At 46.4% G+C, this 20,022-nt stretch overlaps 1 protein-coding gene across 2 annotated transcripts in view; it reads left to right on the forward strand.

Moving 5' to 3' along the window:
- IGFBPL1 (insulin like growth factor binding protein like 1) overlaps positions 1 to 20,022 on the forward strand; it is a 49,103-nt gene that overhangs the window by 23,602 nt on the left and 5,479 nt on the right. The window contains exons 2-5 of one of the 2 annotated variants that reach the window (XM_073346313.1): positions 3,432 to 3,541; positions 4,925 to 5,041; positions 5,405 to 5,552; positions 6,787 to 7,457. In XM_073346313.1, the coding sequence (XP_073202414.1) occupies positions 3,432 to 3,541; positions 4,925 to 5,041; positions 5,405 to 5,548 (371 nt within the window). In that variant the 3' untranslated portion in view covers positions 5,549 to 5,552; positions 6,787 to 7,457. Of the gene's footprint in view, positions 1 to 3,431; positions 3,542 to 4,924; positions 5,042 to 5,404; positions 5,553 to 6,786; positions 7,458 to 20,022 lie in introns of those variants that run through there. The other variant, XM_073346314.1, reaches the window with a different exon arrangement.

The following is a 20,022-nucleotide window of genomic DNA, read 5'->3' on the forward strand; positions in this document are numbered from 1 at the left end:
ACTGCTATTATTCATAAATGTTGCTATAGATACTGATGACAAAGCTGAAAGAAAAATGGGAAATATGGTGAAACTAAAACACCTGAACCTCTCTAAGGCCTTGTGTTGTAAGTCCCTTCCTCTCCTCTCAAAAGATGTAAATCTTTGTCCTTTGTTTCAAAAGAATTGTTAGATAGTTTTAATTAGAAATGTAGTCCTGAAATACTCTTGTTTGTATTGCACATTTGTTGGCATTGCGACATTTTGTCAATGGCTTTTGTTTAAGATGCTGCTGCCCCTGATAAGAGATTTGTCATGACTGTGTTTTAAAAAGCCAAATAAATAAGTTTGCAATGCTAATGGCTGTACAGCCCTTAGGTCATAATCCTGCAAAGATTTGCATGCATATTTAATTTTACGCATGTGTAAGCCCATTGGTTTCAAAATTAAGCTTGTGACTTTGCAGGATCAAAGCAGAGTGTTAGGTAACTGAGAGCTCTGAATGCCAATTTCACTGACAGTGACCTCTTTCAGGATACAGTCCACAACAACAAAAACTCATTAAATAGCGCTTTTTTTTTCCAACTGCCCCCTCTGGGAGCATAGTCCTGTGCGAGAGTGCTCTAGGCCTATAAACACTATCTGAAATGTGGCACGTCATGATCACTGCGGTGCTCAGAAAACATGGGCCAAATTCTCCTGCGAGATGGCCATTACTTTGAACAGGAATATTTTGAAAACCGAAGTAAATTTGGATTATGTCGCATATAGAACTCTGTAATCCTAAATTTACCAAAATCTCTTATAGTCTTCTAGCCTGTTTTAAGCATTCATTCTGCAACCAAGGTGGATGAGGTAATTCTCTCGCTCACCAACAGAAATTAGTCCAGTAAAAGATATTACCTCATCTACCTTGTCTCTCTAATATCCTGGGGCTGCCATGGCTACAACTGCACTGCATGCAATCTGCAAACAAGTCGGTTGCTCCAATTAAAGGGGTAGAAAATGGACTAATAACAGAGATCTGGATGCAGCCTTAACTGTGCCATCTCCAGGATAACCTAACATCAGAAATGCATTCTTTCCATTTCCAAATGGTTCCCTGTTTTATTATGTGTGACTGAGATTCAGGGTTTGGTATAGTTTATCTCACAGTGTACTTCCTTCATAGGAATACAGCAGTTGTTCAGCGGTCACAACTAGGCATTTAAGGCCCTGATCCTGCAACGAGGTGTATGTCCCATTGACTGCCGCTCACATGCACCTCACTTCAGGACTGGAACATAAACAAACTAGGGAAATGCACCCTAGATGGAGCTACTATAAGGTGGATGCAAAACTGGTTGGAAAATCGTTCCCAGAGAGTAGTTGTCAATGGTTCAGTCATGCTGGAAGGGCTTAACGAGTGGGGTCCCACGGGGATCAGTTCTGGGTCTGGTTCTGTTCAATATCTTTATCAGTGATTAGATAATGGCATACAGAGTACACCTATAAAGTTTGTGGATAATACCAAGATGGCAGGGGTTGCAAGTGCTTTGGAGGATAGGATTAAAATTCAGAATGATCTGGACAAACTGGAGAAATGGTCTGAAGTAAATAGGATGAAATTCAATAAGGACAAATGCAAAGTACTCCACTTAGGAAGAAACAATCAGCTGCACACATACAAAATGGGAAATGACTGCCTAGGAAGGAGTACTGCGGAAAGGGATCTGGGGGTCATAGTGGACCATAAGCTAAATATGAGTCAACAGTGTGACACTGTTGCAAAAAAAGCAAACATCATTCTGGGATATATTAGCAGGAGCTTTGTAAGCAAGACTGATTAGGCCTCAACTGGAGTATTGTGTCCAGTTCTGGGCACCACATTTCAGGAAGGATGTGGACAAATTGGAGAGAATCCAGAGAGGAGCGACAAAAATGATTAAAAGTCTAGAAAACATGACCTATGAGGGAAGTTTGAAAAAACTGGGTTTGTTTAGTCTGGAAAAGAGAAGACTAAGAGGGGACATGATAACAGTTTTCAAGTACATAAAAAGTTGTTACAAGGAGGAGGGAGAAAAATTGTTCTTCTTAACCTCTGAAGATAGGACAAGAAGCAATGGGCTTAAATTGCAGCAAATGAGGTTTCAGTTGGACATTAGGAAAAACTTCATGTCAGGGTAGTTAAGCACTGGAACAAATTGCCCAGGGAGGTTGTGGAATCTCCATCATTGGAGATTTTTAAGAGCAGGTTGGACAAGCACCTGTCAGGGGTGGCCTAGATAATGTTTAGTCTTGCCATGAGTGCCGGGGACTGGGCTAGATGACCTCTCGAGTCCTATGATTCTATGTTCAGGTTCCATGTTTGTCATGGAGGTCACAGATTCTGTGACTTTCTGTGACCTCCTTGACTTCTGCAGCGGCTGGTGTGTCTGGCCCTGGGGCCGCCCGAGCAGCTCAGGCAGCTCCCAGACCAGTCTCCGGACTCCCCCACCCCCTAGTAGCAGAAGTTTGGGGGGCGGGGCTCAGGGCTGGGGATTTGGGTGCGTGGTGGCGCTTACCTGGAGGGGGCTCCCCTCCCTCAGCCCCTAGCTTCATGTGTCACCACTGCCGGCAGGCACCACCCCCGCAGCTCCCATTGGCCGCGGTTCCCAGCCAATGGGAGCTGCAGAACCGGGGCTTGGGGCGGAGTGGAGGCAGCACATGGCGCTGTGGAGCCGGTGAGGGGGCCTGCCCCAGCCCCACCAACCCTCCCCCCTCAGCACCTGCCGTGCCCCCCTGCGCCACCCGAGCACCCATGGTGGCCCCCCACCAGCACCCACATCGCCACCCCCAGGCTGCAACCCCCCCCGGGCTGCACCTCCCTCCAGCACCTGCGTCACCGCCCTCAGGCTGCGCCCCCCCGGGCCATGCCCCCCCGCACCTGTGTTGGCACCCCGAGGCTGCGCCCCCCGCTCCTCCCCGAGCCGTGCACCCGCAGCGCCCCCTGGTCTGTCGCCTGAGCCCCACCCCCACAAGTTTTAGTCAGGGGTATATAGTAAAAGTCATGAACACGTCATGGGCTGTGAATTTTTGTTGATTGCCCGTGACCTATCCATGACTTTTACGAAAAATACCCGTGACTAAAATGTAGCCTTATCTATGATTCTATGTAGCTAAAAGGAATGAGCTAAATTCCATCTCTGTTTCAGTTTATCTGGTGGCAGATGGAGAAAGACAACAGTGCATTGATTTATATAATGAAGCCAAGCTTCCCAGGGAGAAGGGCTAAAAGCTTTTTAAAATAAAAGCTCAGAACCATTTCTGTTGCCTCTGGTTTAGAGACAGATCCAAACCTTTGCGACTGAATCATCTCTGGCTGAATGGAGGAATCTGTATGTTTTTTCCATTTAAAATTGGCACACAAAATTGAGAACTATTAGTGGTCCCATGTAAAAGTACTAAAACTGAAATGTTCTTGTTATTTCCAGCTCCTGTGATTGTTGTTCCACCAAAAAAGATTCATAATATAACTGGTGCCCAAGTGTACCTGTCCTGTGAAGTGAAGGCAGTTCCCACTCCCATCATCACATGGAGAAAGGTATGCCAAAATCTGATTACATTTTAGCCAAGAGGTTACACAGAATCTGATGCGTGTAGGACAGAGAAACTGACATGGGGCTAAATCCGCTGTTAATGTAAACTGTCTCTACGCCTTTGGAACCAGTTTTCACCAGGAGACAATTTGGCCCATTTCTTTTGCTCTCTTGCCATACCTGATTTCAGATTATTATATTCACAAATAAAATGGCATTCCTTAAAAATGAGACTAGAGGGCAGTAATTCCCTCAGTGCGTTAGCATGCCCCATCCGCAGACAGGGGCTATGAACATCTGCCTGCCTGAGGGGCTTTGAGAATTGAAGTGTTGGTCTCACCAGTTTTGACCAGCTCCTCGGCTGCGGTAAGTCAGCGTAGAACCACTAGGTCAGGAGAGCATCTCTGATTTACAGCAGCCCAGGGCCTGGCCTCAGTACATCCCTGAGGGGGAGGAAGGGAATTAATAACCCAAACCCCACTCAGTGCTCAGGTTGAATATTGGACTGGCTTGGCTGGGGGTGATTCTGGGCTGAAAGCTGATCTGACAACGTGACTGATGACATCTATATAAGCAGTCCTCAGAGCAGCACCAGGGGCAGAAAGGAAGAGTCTCAGCCTAGGGACTCTGGCTGTGGAGAGGAAATCTCTCTCCAAGGAGCCAGCTCTGGGGTTAAAAGGGGGTGGTCAGAGAGCTAGGGCTTTGGGGATGGCCAGAGGAGTGGGATGCTAAGCTCCTGGGAGCTAGGGACAGACCTTGAATGAAGGCAGCTAGTCACTTATGCCAAAACCTTCAAACTAGGGTGCCTAAAGTTAGGCACCGAAACAGAAGGGTTGTGGAGCACCCAGCAATTCCTAACCCCAGGGCTACGTTGGGAGAATGGGGAAGCTACCCTGCATCCTGCACACCCACCAGTTACTTAAGGATCCAGATGGAAGGGGTAAGAGGAGCCCCATGTTGTGGCTGGCACTGGCTGGATGTGTGCAAAGAGAAAAGTCAGAATCTGCCCCCAGTAAGCTGGGGCGAGAAGGACTACAACCAGCTGCATACCACCATGTAAGAGGGAGGCATTGCCTCACGTTGGCTCCTGGTCCTTGACTAGCATCTGCCTCTCACTCCTCCCAGTAGCTGCAAGAGGTTCTGCTCCATATTCCTTCCCCTCAGTGAGAGCATCACTCTGAGATGCTCAGGGGTAAGATAATGGTATGTGTTCTTCTGTTATAGGCATCTCTCTGAGGAGCACCGGTGCACATTGCAGAAGCTAGTATAGACGGCAACATGTTGAGCTCATACCTGCCAAATGCAGAGGCAACACACTGATGAGCGTGATGCTTTTAAAGTATTCCATAGCTACATTAACAGTATGCCAATGTCATAACACCCCACAGGTCACAGAGTCACCCAAGGGAGTTAAACTCCTGGAAGAATTGCCTGGAGACAGAATAAACATGGCAGTTCAAGTTCGTGGTGGTCCTTCTAAACATGAGAGCACCGGGTGGGTTTTGGTAAGTCCAACAAAGCAAACTGTACTGAGGGCAGAGATGGGGAAAGAGAGGGGCAGGCTGATTTTGGAAGTGTTTCCATACAGAACACACAGTACATTGCAAGCACGTGATGGTACAGTTTCTAGGGGAGACATTTGAAGAGAAGAAACTCAGAAGAGTGGTTGAGCAGAGTTTAAAATAGAATGAAAGTTCCTACAATCTAGCAGACCGAATTTAAACCAGACATTTTAGTCCTTGTTTTGAAGGAGGAAATCTAAAATCCTTTAGATTTTTCATTCTTATCAAGAATTGATTTATGGCTGCCCTTTTGTGCTTAGTGTTAATTTGTTGATAGTGTGATATTCTCCCCTTTCATTTTGCCAGATTAACCCGCTGATGAAGGAAGATGAGGGTGTTTACCAATGTCATGCTACCAACATGGTTGGAGAAACACAGGCAGAAGGGAATATTAAAGTCAGTGAGCAAAGTAAGAGGACTAACTTCCTAGAATCAGATGACATGATATAGCAGGGTAAGTTTAACATTACAAATCCACTTCAATACCACAGAAGCCTGTTACCCTTTTTTGCATTCACTTGCTCTTGTTGGTCTAAAGATACAGAAGTAGAGGAAGCATGGCCTAGAAACAGTGAATCTGGAGGAGCCTGGAGTCGGTTAGAGGTTGAAGCATTGGCTCAGTATTATCTTGAATAAGTCATTTTCTTCTGTCTGCCTTACTAAACCCATGCTGAAGCGTAGGAAGATAAAGGAAGGGCATTGCAATGTGCTAAATACCTTAGATTTTTCAAAAGCAGATACTATTGCACTGAACATTTGTGGGTAGATAAGCGTATAAATATAATTGATGCTTTTAATTCAACATTTAATGACTGCAGTGTAAATACATACCATACATGATCAGAATGCTTGACATCTTCAGACCAAAAACCAGCATTTGGTACCATATTCTAAAGATGATGCTAATGTTACATGCCAAGGAGACAGAGCAGACTTCCCTCATCTATGACCGGTTCATCTCAGTCGTCATCTCTTCTCTGTAGTATCTTTTCATGTAAATGGATGCAATTCACCCCAGGGCAGAGGGACAGCACAATACCTGTGCCACACTTGCATCCAACTTAAGTCCTCTAAATGGGATTTAAGCAGTGCATATGCCTTGTGCTGACCCTCCCTTTGCACCCCCAGGGTGAATCTCACCCAGAGAAAGGAGAGCAGACACCAAGCAGATAAACAAGCGTGTGGCCGAGATTTAAATAAAACAACCAAAAACTTCCTTCCGCTGATAGCTTCATTGTTCCCAGAAGTTTTAGTATAAGGGCCTGATTCTCCACTGCATTACTCCAATTCTACACTGGTGCAACTCCATGGATTTCAGTGAACCTTTGAATAACAGGAGTAACACCGTAGTGGTGAATTGTGTCCAATACGTGACTCTAGCAAGACGAGGCTGCGAAGCAAAGAGGGTGAACAGTGATCAGAGTCTTGTGCAGAATTGGCCTGGAAATGCAGCTCTGTGCATGAAAATTAATGCTTATTTCTGGGAGAGATACCCTATGTATTAGCTGAAAGAGGGTTTTTATGAAAAAAGATACATCCAGTTTAGCAAATATATTATTCAAAGCAAGGTATATATGTTGTGCTAGTTGCAGCCATGGCCATGTCTCCATCACAGTTCAGTTTTCTGTACAAGTTATTACAAATCCCTGGATGATAAGCTCTCCAACTGTGCTTTTTTTCTCTTCTAGGGAAAAGTGATTCAGTCGTCACTCCAGGGAAACAAAGATTGTCGAGCACAGGCTAAAAATAAGTCCATTAGTGGCTTCCTTTGCTATTTCATATTATAGAATTAGGAAACTGCATTAATATTCTTGTTATGTGGTTAATGACATGTTTTTTGTACATTTTCCTATTTAGATCAATTAGATTAATATTAAAAATCTGTAGTTTATAACGGGAATAAACGAGCAATAAAACTTTTTTTTTTTAAACCATTTAAAAGATATATACCGTCTCAGGGTTGCTTTTTGTTGGCATGCTCAACTGTAACACTGGGGGGCAGCAATTATGGAAGAGACCATTTAGTGTAATTTCTGCATCTCAGTCTTGGCCCGAAAGACAAATCACAGCAATGTAACAATTTCCTTTCTTCTTTTCGCCCACTTCTTAGGGGAAAAAAGCTGAACATTTAATGAAGCTTTGGCAATTGTTGCTTTTGGGTACATACAGTCTCTAGAACATGACTCTAACTAGAACACCGTGTTTTGAAGAGGTTTATAGTCAAAATGGAGGGCTTCCGATGTCTAAAACAGATACGGGGAGCCCTGATTTTATGAGCCCAGTACTCCGTCTACTGAGAGGGGTGCAGTGATTCATTAGATTCCAAGGCCAGAAAAGTATCAAAGTGGCAGCCGTGTTAGTCTGTATCCACAAAAACAACAAGGAGTCCGGTGGCACCTTAAAGACTAACAGATTGATTTGGGCATAAGCTTTCATGGGTAAAAAACCCACTTCTGCAGATGCATGGAGACAGAAAAGACCACTGTGATTCTCTAGTCTGCCAAGGGCAGCAGAAATAATGTGTTTTCACTGCACTTCTGACCAAAGCAGAGATTCTGAGCAAATGGACTCCACCCCAACATACTGTGGTATAAGAGAGCAGTGATAGGTTCCTTACCAACAGGCACATCCCCTGACCCTTTCCAGATAACCCTTTTGTGTTCTCTGTCTCACACAAGTCATTCAAGAATTAACACTAGGTGGCCCAGTCACGAGTGAGTGACACTGACCCTGTGCAGAGGTTCTGCGCTTGAGTAATGCACCACGTGAGACTTCTGTGATGCATGAAATCTGTGCTGCACATCAGTAAAGTCCAGTATAAGGGATGCCCAGGCTGAATGCTGAGACTCTGAGCAAGGACAGAAGTCACTCTGGTCTGCGTTAGCCAGGGTTTTAAAAATCCTCTCATACAACACATACAGCAGCACTGTCAACCCCAAGTGTTCAGAAACTTGTGGTTGACTTAAAAATCGTAATTCTCTTTCTCATTTGCCCGCTGAATTCTGAGGCTGTGGGGGCACTTATGTCACATCGTAAAGCTTTTCTCTGCAACTATAAGAGTTAGAAAATTTCATTTTCAGTGGAGACTGAGGTTCCTGGAGAAAAGCCTCTCAGAAAAACACCAGGTACGACAAGTGCTAGCATCAATGCATGCAAGGGCTGTGCCCAGCCAGTGAGGGGCCCAGAAGATGCTCTGACGGCTCAGCTGTGATAGGAAGGGTCCTTTCCTCGCCTGAGCGCATCCCCCACTATGGACGTGGCAGCTGGGGAGGGGGTTACTTTGCCCAGCCTCCACCACCGGGCCACCCATGCATCCCCGCGCACCCTGCCTCGAGGCCACGCACCCCCCACCATGCCTCCGCCATAGGGCCACACTAGGGTTGCCAGGCATCCGGTTTTCAGCAGGAACACCTGGTCAAAAAGGGACCATGGCAGCTCCAGTCAGCACCACTGACTAGGCCGTTAGAAGTCCGGTCGGCAGCACAGCAGGGCGAAGGCAGGTTCCCTGCCTGCCCTGGCCCCGTGCAGCTCCCAGAAGCGACCGGCATGTCCCTGCAGCCCCTAGGTGCAGGGGTGATCAAGGAAGTGCTGCATGCTGCCCCCAGCACCAGCTCCGCAGCTCCCATTGGCTGGGAACCACGGCCAATGGGAGTTGCAGTAGTGGCACCTGCCCCCTCCTGCACACCAACCCCCTGCCCCAAGTCAGAATCCCCTCCTGCATCCTAACTCCCTCCCAGACCCCACACTCCAACCCCAGCCCTGAGCCCCCTCCCACACCCTAACTCCCTCCTGGAGCCACCACTCCAAACCCCTCATCCCTGGCACCACCCCAGAGCCCACAACCCCAGCCGGAGCCCAAACCCCAAACCTCCTCCTGCACCGCCACCCCATGCCCCAGCCCTGAGTCCCCTCCCGCACCCCAAACCCCTCATCCCCTGCCCCACTCCAGAGCCTGCACCCCCCGCCGGAGCCCTCACCCCCCTCTCATACCCCAACCCCCTGCCCTATTTCAGTGAAAGTGAGTGAGGTTGGGGGAGAGCGAGTGACTGTGAGGGAGAGGGGCTGGAGTGAGTGGGGGCGGGGCCCTGGGGAAGGGATGGGGCCAGGGTGTTTGGTTTTGTGCAACTAGAACGTTGGCAATCCTAGGCCACACACTCCCCATATCCCCCCCCCCCAGGGCCACGCACCCCCCATCCCGCCTCAGCCACGGGCTGATTCGCCTCCTAGAGCCAGGGGCAGGACCCGCCATGAGATCGCTCTGCCCTCCCTGCTACCACACGTAAGCATGGCACAGGTGGGGGGAGAGGCTCCTCCCACCACGTCCGCTATGGGGAGGGGCGGAGCCAGCAGCGGAAGTGACTCAGCACCGGAAGTACCAGGATCCGTGTCACGTGACCAGCACAGGCGATAAAAGGGGCCGTGCAGCCGTGGCAATAGCCGGCACTGGCAGGGGCCAGAGGGGCCCTGGCGCTCTCGGTCCATCAGCGGCTGCCTGGAGCAGGGCACACGGGTTGGGATGTGGGGGAGGCCACGGGCACCTTGGAAACTGCGGGGGTGCTGCCCTGCCCAGGGAACGATCTCGCCTCGGGGCTGTGGGCGTTGGTAGTGCCCATGCGCAAGGGGAAGGACACGCTCTAGGCCTTGGCGTGGTGGTGGTAGGTAGGTGAGCGTACACTGTGCTGCATTCTTGGGTCCGCTGCTGTTCCCGTGTGCCGGCCGCACGCAGTGCAGGCGTGGTGGGGCGATCCTGCCGGCCCCTGGGCTGAGCCATGTGGCTCCGAAGCCAGGTGCGCAGCGTTGGGACCGGGCCGGACCCCGCCTCGCACCACCCAGATAGCTCTGGGGCCCACAGCACGGGTCCCTGCAGGGGGTGAGAGTGCATTCAGTGGCTCCCACCCAGGGATCAGCACAACCCAAAAGTGCCCGGGCCGGTGGGCTCCAGCGTGGGCCAGGGGATGAGATGTGCACCTCTAGCACATTCCCCTGGGAGTAGTGTTTTAGCAATGAGAACCCATTAGTAGGATAACTCCCTTCGTTTCTCTTCATGTGCCAGTATATTTATGCCTATATCTGTAATTTTCACTCCATGCATCTGAAGAAGTGCGGTTTTTACCTACGAAAGCTTATGCCCAAATCAATCTGTTAGTCTTTAAGGTGCCACCGGACTCCTCGTTGTTTTTGTGGATACAGACTAGCACGGCTGCCCCTCTAATACGTTAGTAGCACACTGTCATTATCCTGTTCTGAACCAGAACCACTTTTTAACATCAAAAAAACCCAGAACAGTTGGTTCCAAAGTGGCGCACACAATGAAATTTGTACACATCGCATATTGCCTTGATAATGTTTTAGCAATGAAAACTGAGCCACTAGCCTGTTCCAGCTCACCCACTTTTTGAGACCAATGAGGATCCAGAACACCAGGTTCTGAAGTGCCTCAGGATTAAATGTGTATCTATACTCCAGTACCTTGTGGATGATATTTTAATAATGAGAATTGATTAGTAGCACACTGTCATTAACCTGACCCAGATCCACATCTTAACACAAGTAAGGACCCAGAACTGTCGGTTCTGAAGTGGCTAAAGAGGACGAAAATGATTCACATAATACAAATGAGAATAATGCTATATTTTCAAGTGCCCCTTATGGGAAATAATACCTTTATGAATAGAAGTACCTGGAATACTCTGTTCCAACATAGCACAGGGGACCAGAATGCTGTAGCATGGAAAACCTCTTCTGAATGCACCTTCAAATGGCCATTTTGTGTAATTAATTCCCTTTATGACTCGAACCACCTAGAACACTCAGTTCCAAAGCAGCACAGGGAACCAAAAGGATGCACATAATACAACTAACTGAGAATGGCATAATATTGCAGAAAAAAATGACCAAATCAACCTTTCTTTACCTGTTCCAGTCAATAAAGTAATGTAGTATTGATTCAAAACATCTGGAACTGTATATAGCTGAAGTGAAGGGAGACTAAAAATAATGCATAGGTCTATATAATACAGAATCAAGTTAGAAAAATGTAATCCTTGGTAAAATGCAGCTAAAACCGACTTTTAATGCTGTACCACCTTCTGTGAAATGAAATGTTACATATTATTTGCAATTCATAGATGTATTAGCTTATTGTTTTTGTTGTGATTCCTATTGTTGGTAGTAATGAGAGTAGTAGTTTATACAGTATTTCCATATAGTCTAAAAAAGTGGGCTTAAAAAGTCTTTACCCTCAGTCTTGGTGCAGATATGAAATATTTTACTGATGGAAGCATTTCGAACATATATTTTTGTTATTTTGTTTGTGTAGGGAACGGTATTATATAGGTTCTGTGCAATAATCTAATTGCTGGTTTTTAATCAAAAAATTTTTAACATTGTTTTCCCTTTTCTTAACAGTGGAATATAGTGAGGCCTAAATAGTATTTTGAACACAAGAAAGTGATAAACTAGCTTTATTTTCACAAGTAGGCCTGTATTGCAAAAGTTTTGGAATGGCTGTTTGCCTGTTAACTGCAACTGTTTGCTCTGATTTTAAACAATGTAACATTAACACACAAGTACAGAGCAAAAAAAGTTTCACGACTTTTCTATCGGCCCATATTTACTGCCTGGTTAGTTTAATAAAATATTTTTACTTTCAATTCAAACAACTTCTGTACAGAACTAGCCGTGAACCTGGTGAAAGAGTAAACAGCCGGAAAGAACTATTGAAATCTTGATGGCTTAACAAAGTACCGCAAAGAACCCCTTGCATACCATCAAAAACCAGTTTTTATTAGACATCTCAGGGTGACAGTTGTCAACAGCTGCCAGTGGAGAGCTGGGAATTGAGTTGCATAAGAAGTATATGTTTCCAGGTTGAAATGGGTCAAGTGGGTAGGCCTGCCTGTAGAACAAATACATAAGATCAATCACGATAAATTTCTTAGTGTTTACATCAACTGTTATTAAACCAAAAGTGGTCAAAAACCTGAACTAGTAACTTTGAAAATAAAAAAACATTGAATTAAATGGCAAAAAAATCTTCATTAACAGAGAGTTAAGGTTGCCCGGAACTGCAGTCCAGACCTAGCAGCTGAGGCTACCAAAGTGCCATCCAGCAACTGCTAGAGCTCAGCCCGAAACCCTGAGCTGCCAGGAACAACAGTGGTAAATGGTGCTTCCCTAGCACATGCTAGTGCCTCTCCTTGGAGGAGCACCCACCATTTGAGCCCACAGCAGCCCAAATGGTCACTTTGGCTGCTGTGGAATCCCCAGTTTCCCTATTATTGGGGCAGGAAGAATAAAGTGTTGTTACCCTGATTATGTGAATCAAGGACAGTGAAACTGTTTTATGACGGAGGGACTCACCATCAACTAAGTAGCACTCATTAGACAAGGGACATGGGTTCCAAAACCCAGTGAATAGAGAGAGGGTGGGTATTTGTACTCTGTGGTCTGGGTCCCTTCTGAGGGCCCTAAATGCCAGCTGCACCTTCTCCTCCACTGTGTAATAGAATAGCAGAGCTAATTTTGATTTCAATAGGGGTCTGGTTACAGATTGCAGAGCTGAATTCACTTTGGGCTAATGGTGCACAAGCATTAGGGCTCCCCTACGATGAGCTGCAATCACTGAGTACTGTGTCAAGTAGTAGGGGGCCTGAAGATATATTGGTGAGCAGCTTGCAGGATGGCTACCAGTGGGGAGCAGCTGTCAGAGCGGCTCCCAGGACAGCTACTGGAGAGAAGCAGCTGTCAGAGCAGCTCACTGGACGACTACTGGAGAGGAGCAGCTGGTGGAGAAGAGTGGCCGGTGGTGAAGGCTGCAGCAGAAATCCACGGAGAGGCAGGGCAGTCGGTCGTCAGAGCACGTAAGGTGCCCCTTTACTAACCCCCCCCCGCCGCCGCCCATTTCCGCACAGGCTGTGGGGGTTAAAACTCTGCAGATGACCTTTGGAACTCTCGACTCACCAAGGACAGAGACAGAGACTTTTGGGTTGCTGGACTTTTGGGACTTTGAGTGACTTTTGGGTTGCTGGACTCAAGAACCAAAGGGAAAGGACACAGCCCAATTTGCTTGGGGTGGGTTTTTGCTCATGGTTTGTGTTATGAATCCTGTTGGTGATATTTCCCCAACATAATGCCACATTGTTTCTCTCTGTTATTAAAAGGCTTTTGCTACACTCCAACTCTATGCTTGCGAGAGGGGAAGTATTGCCTCTTGGAGGCACCCGGGGGAGGGTATTTTTTGTCCCAGGTCACTGGGTGGGGGCTCGAGCCGGTTTTGCATTGTGTTATTGGAACGCAACCCCTAGATACTGAACCCGGCCCTTGTTGCTGCCAACTCTGACAGGCAGAAGGGTTACATATGTATGTGTGTGTATATATATATATATATATTACTAAAGTGGTTGGAGACATTAATTTGCGTGCTTTAGGTGACTACTAACTAAAGCACCGATGAGAAAGTTTACCATTCCAATATGCAGAATCTTAATGCTCTGGGTCAGGTATGCTTTCTTGGTATGAAGATAATATCAGGCAGTTCATGTCAGTAAAGTGACTCCAGCACAAAGTAGCTGCTTTTTGCAGAATTGCTCGACCTGGATTGGCAAGGGGAACTATATCGATCAGAATCCTAACTGTTCTGCCAATTTCAGTGGGCAGATTATTTAACAAGTCCCTAATAATACTGCTCTTCTGAGTGTACACACACTCTGAATTAAACACCCCTCCACCCCATCCCCAAATTTGTCTTCGAACGCAACACAGTGTGTACTTGGTTTTTTTTTCCACAATAATGTCCTTAAAACTCAGACATGGTTTGACAGGCTCCCCTGCACATAAAGCCTAGAACTCTTACTAGGCATCTCAGACAAGCTGCTCCTTCAGAGTCGTTAATGAATATTATGCCCTGAATGAGGATTATGGGCCTGAATACTATAGGTCTAAATACTAATACTAAAATGAGCGCCTGGCATTGAATGAGGATATTGACACCATAGGCATCATGGACACTTGGTGGAATGATGATAATGGAGGATATTAGTACCAGCATCTCATGGGGTGCAATCAAGACCCGTGAGGGGTTGTGCCCTTGCCTGCCCTGTAACCCAGGGTGCCTTAAAAGGCTCTGCTGCTGTGGGGCCCTTGTCTGGATGCTCCTAGCCAGCTGACAAACCTGCACGGAGTGTCTGGGTGATAAGCAGCCTGCTTGTAACACCACACCACCGCTCTGGCCTCCACCAGCCTTGGTTACACCTGGAAGATGATCCCAGCAGCCCCAGCCCTAATTTTCCTGGTATGTTTGTCATTTTGAATTTGTCCTCCATACATACCCCACACAATCATATTAATGGTCAGGGTGTTGTTAGCTTTCTATTGTTATCTTGCATGACACCTTTTAATACAGGTTAGTACATTAGTGAGTTGGGATACACTGAACGGGTCAGGCCAGCTGACACCCATTAGCAGATACCAGTGAACTTCTTGCATTGGGATACTATTATGGTCACCCAAGGTACAAAATATATTGGAAGGACAGGGTAGGTCCCACTGGTGGGGGAGTGGCACTATATGTGAAAGAGAGCAGAGTTAAATACAGTAAAAATCTTAAATGAATTAAACTGTACCATAGAATCTCTGTGGATGGATATATCATGCTTGAACAAAAAAAAGAAGAGCAGTAGGAATCTCCTACTGATCACCTGAGCAGGATGATGATGGTGTTTGTGAATGCTCAGGGAATTAGCGAGGCTACAAAAGCAGGAAGCACAATAATAATGGTTGATTGCAACTATCCTCATATTGGCTGAGTAAATGTAACCTCGGCGCATGATGCAGAGAGAGAATTTCTACACACCAGTAATGACGGCTTTTTGGAACAGTTAGTCCTGGAATCCACAAGGGGCTTGACCCCCAACCCTGCTGTGGTCACCTAGGACAGGGGCTAGGGTGTCCCAACTCCGGGGTACTCTCTCTGCACTGGGCACTTCTCTGACCCACTGACCATTACATACGATTTAAAGCAAATACAATTTATTTAATCAACAATTAGCTTAAAAAGGAATAAGGAAAAATGGGAAAGGTTAAAGGAAAACACATCACCCCGCTCTGTGGCAGGGAACATCACAACCAGTGTCTCTGGAATGTCAGGGCTTTAAATCATATGTAATGATCAGTGCATCAGGGAAGTGCCCAGAGCAGAGAGAGTACCCTGGAGTGGGGACACCCTAGCCCCTGTCCTAGGTGACCACAGCAAGGTTGGGGGTCGAGCCCCCCAGGAATCCTGGGCCCAGCCTCGTTGGGGTTACAAGGACCTGCCAGACAGGAGAGTGGGCAGGAAGGCCTCCAGGTAAAGGAAGTGGGAGTGAGGACTCAGATCCTTCTGCTAGCCCATTCCACCGGGGTAGTGCAGAAGCCAGGAAAGTTCCCCACAATAGCGGGACCATTCCCCCGCTTACATAAAGGAAGACCAGGCCATTGCAGGGAAGCTAAATAAATTCACTGCAGAGGAAGTGGGGAAGATACCCACATCAGAGCTAGTCTTTTGGGTGACAAATCCAAAGTAGTGTTACCCCTTGATGTGTCAATAGAAGAGGTATTGGAACAAATTGATAAATAAAACAATAACACATCACTAGGACCAGATGGTATTCACCCAAGAGTTCTGTAGGAGCTGTTGTGATAATTGAGCCTACAAATCTACCCAAATAGTGAGCTCAACTCTAAATAGTATGTAAAAGTTCAGAAGATGTTACAATAACCTATAATAACCAGTGCTGATGGGGGAAAGGCAAGAAATGATCTGGAGGATGGTGTGGATTGCACTCTCAGCAAATTTGCGGATGATACTAAACTGGGAGGAGTGGTAGATACGCTGGAGGGGAGGGATAGGATACAGAAGGACCTAGACAAATCGGAGGATTGGGCCAAAAGAAATCTGATGAGGTTCAATAAGGATAAGTGCAGGGTCCTGCACTTAGAATGGAAGAATCCAATGCACCGCTACAGACTAGGGACCGAATGGCTAGGCCGCAGTTCTGCGGAAAAGGACCTAGGGGTGACAGTGGACAAGAAGCTGGGTATGAGTCAGCAGTGTGCCCTTGTTGTCAAGAAGGCCAATGGCATTTTGGGATGTATAAGTAGGGGCATAGCGAGCAGATCGAGGGACGTGATTGTTCCCCTCTATTCGACATTGGTGAGGCCTCATCTGGAGTACTGTGTCCAGTTTTGGGCCCCACACGACAAGAAGGATGTGGATAAATTGGAGAGAGTCCAGCGAAGGGCAACAAAAATGATTAGGGGTCTAGAACACACAACTTATGAGGAGAGGCTGAGGGAGCTGGGATTGTTTAGCCTGCAGAAGAGAAGAATGAGGGGGGATTTGATAGCTGCTTTCAACTACCTGAAAGGGGGTTCCACAGAGGATGGCTCTAGACTGTTCTCAATGGTAGCAGATGACAGAACGAGGAGTAATGGTCTCAAGTTGCAGTGGGGGAGGTTTAGATTGGATATTAGGAAAAACTTTTTCACTAAGAGGGTGGTGAAACACTGGAATGCGTTACCTAGGGAGGTGGTAGAATCTCCTTCCTTAGAGGTTTTTAAGGTCAGGCTTGACAAAGCCCTGGCTGGGATGATTTAACTGGGAACTGGTCCTGCTTCAAGCAGGGGGTTGGACTAGATGACCTTCAGGGGTCCCTTCCAACCCTGATATTCTATGATTCTATGATTCTATGAAAGGGAGCCAGAATTACTAAATGCGTCTGAACAAAAAGGCCAAGTTGATATGCTTCAAGAACCGTGTTGAAACAATGCTTATTAAAAACAGGAGATGTGGAGTCAGAAGTTAATGAGCCAAAATTGGTAGGTTGGCTATTAGGCCTAATAGCTGGACAATATAATGAGGTGATGGGCTCTTTTGTGGGGAAAGTATGAAAGAACAGAAAATGAAGAAAGAACATTCAAAAGAATGGAGGGAGGCACCTGAGGTGGGCGTCACCATCATGGCTGCCACCCCAACCTGGGACCTTGTGCCTTCATCATCCCCATCTTGAGAAATATCCTGACCACACCAGACAGAGGGGCCCAGGCGACATCATCACCTTTCCTGGCTCCAGCTGAGTCCCAAGGCCCCCCCACTCCCGAGTTGAAAGGACTTCGACAACAGCTGCAATAACAACCGCTCATCTCAACTCACTTCTTCTCTTTTTCTAAAAACGACCATTTTTACCATCTCAGAGACTGTCAGACAAGGGTGTTTGTCTTTCTAAAACTCTCTCCAGCTAACAGGAAAGGGAACAGGGGATGCTGTTAAAATGAAAGCCTTATTTAATACTTCAGCTTTCAAATGTTTTAACTTTTCAAAAATGTTTTTTTCTTTTTCTGTATCTTTAATAAAAAAGTTAAAAAGATTGTTAATGGTGTGTTTGCCATAGTAAGCAGGCTGAGGTCTCTGTACACCAAGCCCTGAGCCTTGTTTAACACTGTTCAGTGTTAGACAGTGACTGCGTTATGTTAACACTGCTGGCCCTGTGTTGGGCTGTTCTCCCCATACCACCATTGAAAGGGTTCATGAGGTTGAGAAGGGGGCCAATTAACCTGAAAGGCTGCACCGGAGGGAGAGCCAGGCTGGAAAGGCTGAGTGAAGATGGAGCCCAGCTGAGATGGAATGGGTGAGGCTGCTATAAAGACTGGAAGTTGACAACAGAAAGGGGCTTCAGAGAGAGAAACCGCCATCACTCACAAGGTGAGAGAAGGCAAGATAAAAAGTAGCCCAGGGATACAGACAGCATTAAGGATTGGGACTGTGCAGACCTTGACTGCTTGTGGTAGGGTCCCTGGGCTGCAACCCAGTGTAGAGGGCAGGCCCGGGTTCCCCTACCAGCCACTGGGCAGCGTGGCTGTTAAAGGGCAGCAAGAGGAAGGACTGCCTAGGTCAGTGGGTCCCTAGAGAGTTTGATACCCCGGAAGGGGAGAACTACAGTGACCTGGCTGGAGGGCCAAGCCACGAAGCGGGAGCAGTCAAATCTCAAGTGAGCAAACAGGGAGAGTGCTGCAGTGAGCAACTGTAAGAGCTAATCCCCAGACACGGACAGAAGGAGGTGCCCCAGCGGAGAGGAGAGCACCCGGTGACAGGCCCATTTATTCCATCTAAATTCATAAAACAGGACTCAAATATGAAATTACAGACCTATGTATATGACTTATTGCTGAAATTAGCCTCTGTACCAGATGACTGGAAGGTAGCTAATGTAATGCTGATTTTTAAAAAGATCCCTAGAGATGATCCTGGCAATTACAGGCTAGTAAGCCTAATTTACCCACAGCAAATTGGTAGAAACTGTAGTAAAGAACAGAATTATCAGACACAGAGATGAACATGATTTATTGGGGAAGAGTCAACATGGCTTTTATAAAGGGAAATCATGCCTCACCAATCTACTAGAATTCTTTGAGGGGGTCAACAAGCATGTGGATAAGGGGGATCCAGTGGATATAGTGTGCTTGGACTTTCAGAAAGCTCTTGACAAGGTCCCTCACCAAAGGCTCTTAAGGAAACTAAGTAGCCACGGGACAAGAGGAAAGGTCCTCTCATGGATCAGTAGTAACTGGATAAAAAATAGTAAACAAACGATAGGAATAAACAGTCAGTTTTCACAATGGAGAGAGGTAAATAGCAAGGTCACCCAAAGGATCTGTACTGAGACCAGGGCTATTCAATATATTAAGAAGTGATCTGGAAAAGGGAATGAACAGTGAAGGGGCAAAGTTTGCAGATGATACAAAATTATCCAAGATAGTTAAGTCCAAAGCTGATTATGAAGAGTTGCAAAGGGATCTCACAAAACTGGGTGACCGGGCAACAAAATGGCAGATGAAATTCAATGTTGATAAGTGCAAATTAATGCACATTGGAAAAAATAATCCCAACTATACATATATAACGATGAGTTCTAAATAAGATGCCACCACTCAAGCAAGAAATCTTGGAAACACCGTGGATAGTTCTCTGAAAACTTCAGCTCAGTACACAGCAGCAGTCAAAAGGTCTAACAGAATGTTAGGAACTATTAGGAAAAAGATAGAAAATATGACAGAAAATATCATAATGCCACTACATAAGTCCAGGGTGCACCCAGACCTTGAATAATGTGTCCAGTTCTGGTCGCCTCATCTCAGTATCTAGGGGACCTGGAAAAGGGTCAGAGAAGGGTGACAAAGATGATCAAGGGTATGGAACAGCTTCCATACAAAGACAGACTAAAAAGATTAGGGCTGTTCATTTTAGAAAAGAGACAATATATGGGGGACGTGATAGAGATCTATAAAATCATGAATGGTGTGGAAAAAGTGAATAGAAAAGTGTTATTTCCCCTTTCCCACAATATAAAAGCCAGAGGTCACCCACTGAAACTAATAAACCAGCAGGTTAAATACAAACAAAAGGAAGTACTTTTTCACACAACACATAATTAACCTGTGGAACTCATTACCATATGTCATTGTGATGGCAAAAAGGATAATTGGGTTAAAAAAGGAACTAGATACATTCATAGAGGATAAGTCTATCAATGGCTATTAGCCAAGATGGTCAGGGACACAGCCCCATGTTCAGGACAACCCTAAGCCTCTGAGTGTCAGAAGCTGGGAATGGAAAATGGGCGGGTCACTCCAGAATTGCCCTGTTCTGTACTCACGCTCTCTGAAGTTCTGGTATTTGGCCACTGTTGGAGACAGGATCCTGGGATAGATGGATCATTGCTCAGACCCACGATGGCCATTCTTATGTTCTGATGAACCAGCAGTCTTTTCTCAGCCAAAATTCCTGATGGTTTCAATCACGGGGTCAGATTCCGCTGTCAGGTGCAGCAGCAGTATAAATGCTTGGATGGAGTTACTCCAGATTTGCATCAATGTAACTGGCAGCGCAA

Source organism: Lepidochelys kempii, chromosome 5 (genome assembly GCF_965140265.1).
Source record: "Lepidochelys kempii isolate rLepKem1 chromosome 5, rLepKem1.hap2, whole genome shotgun sequence".
In the NCBI taxonomy this organism is placed as follows: domain Eukaryota; kingdom Metazoa; phylum Chordata; order Testudines; family Cheloniidae; genus Lepidochelys; species Lepidochelys kempii.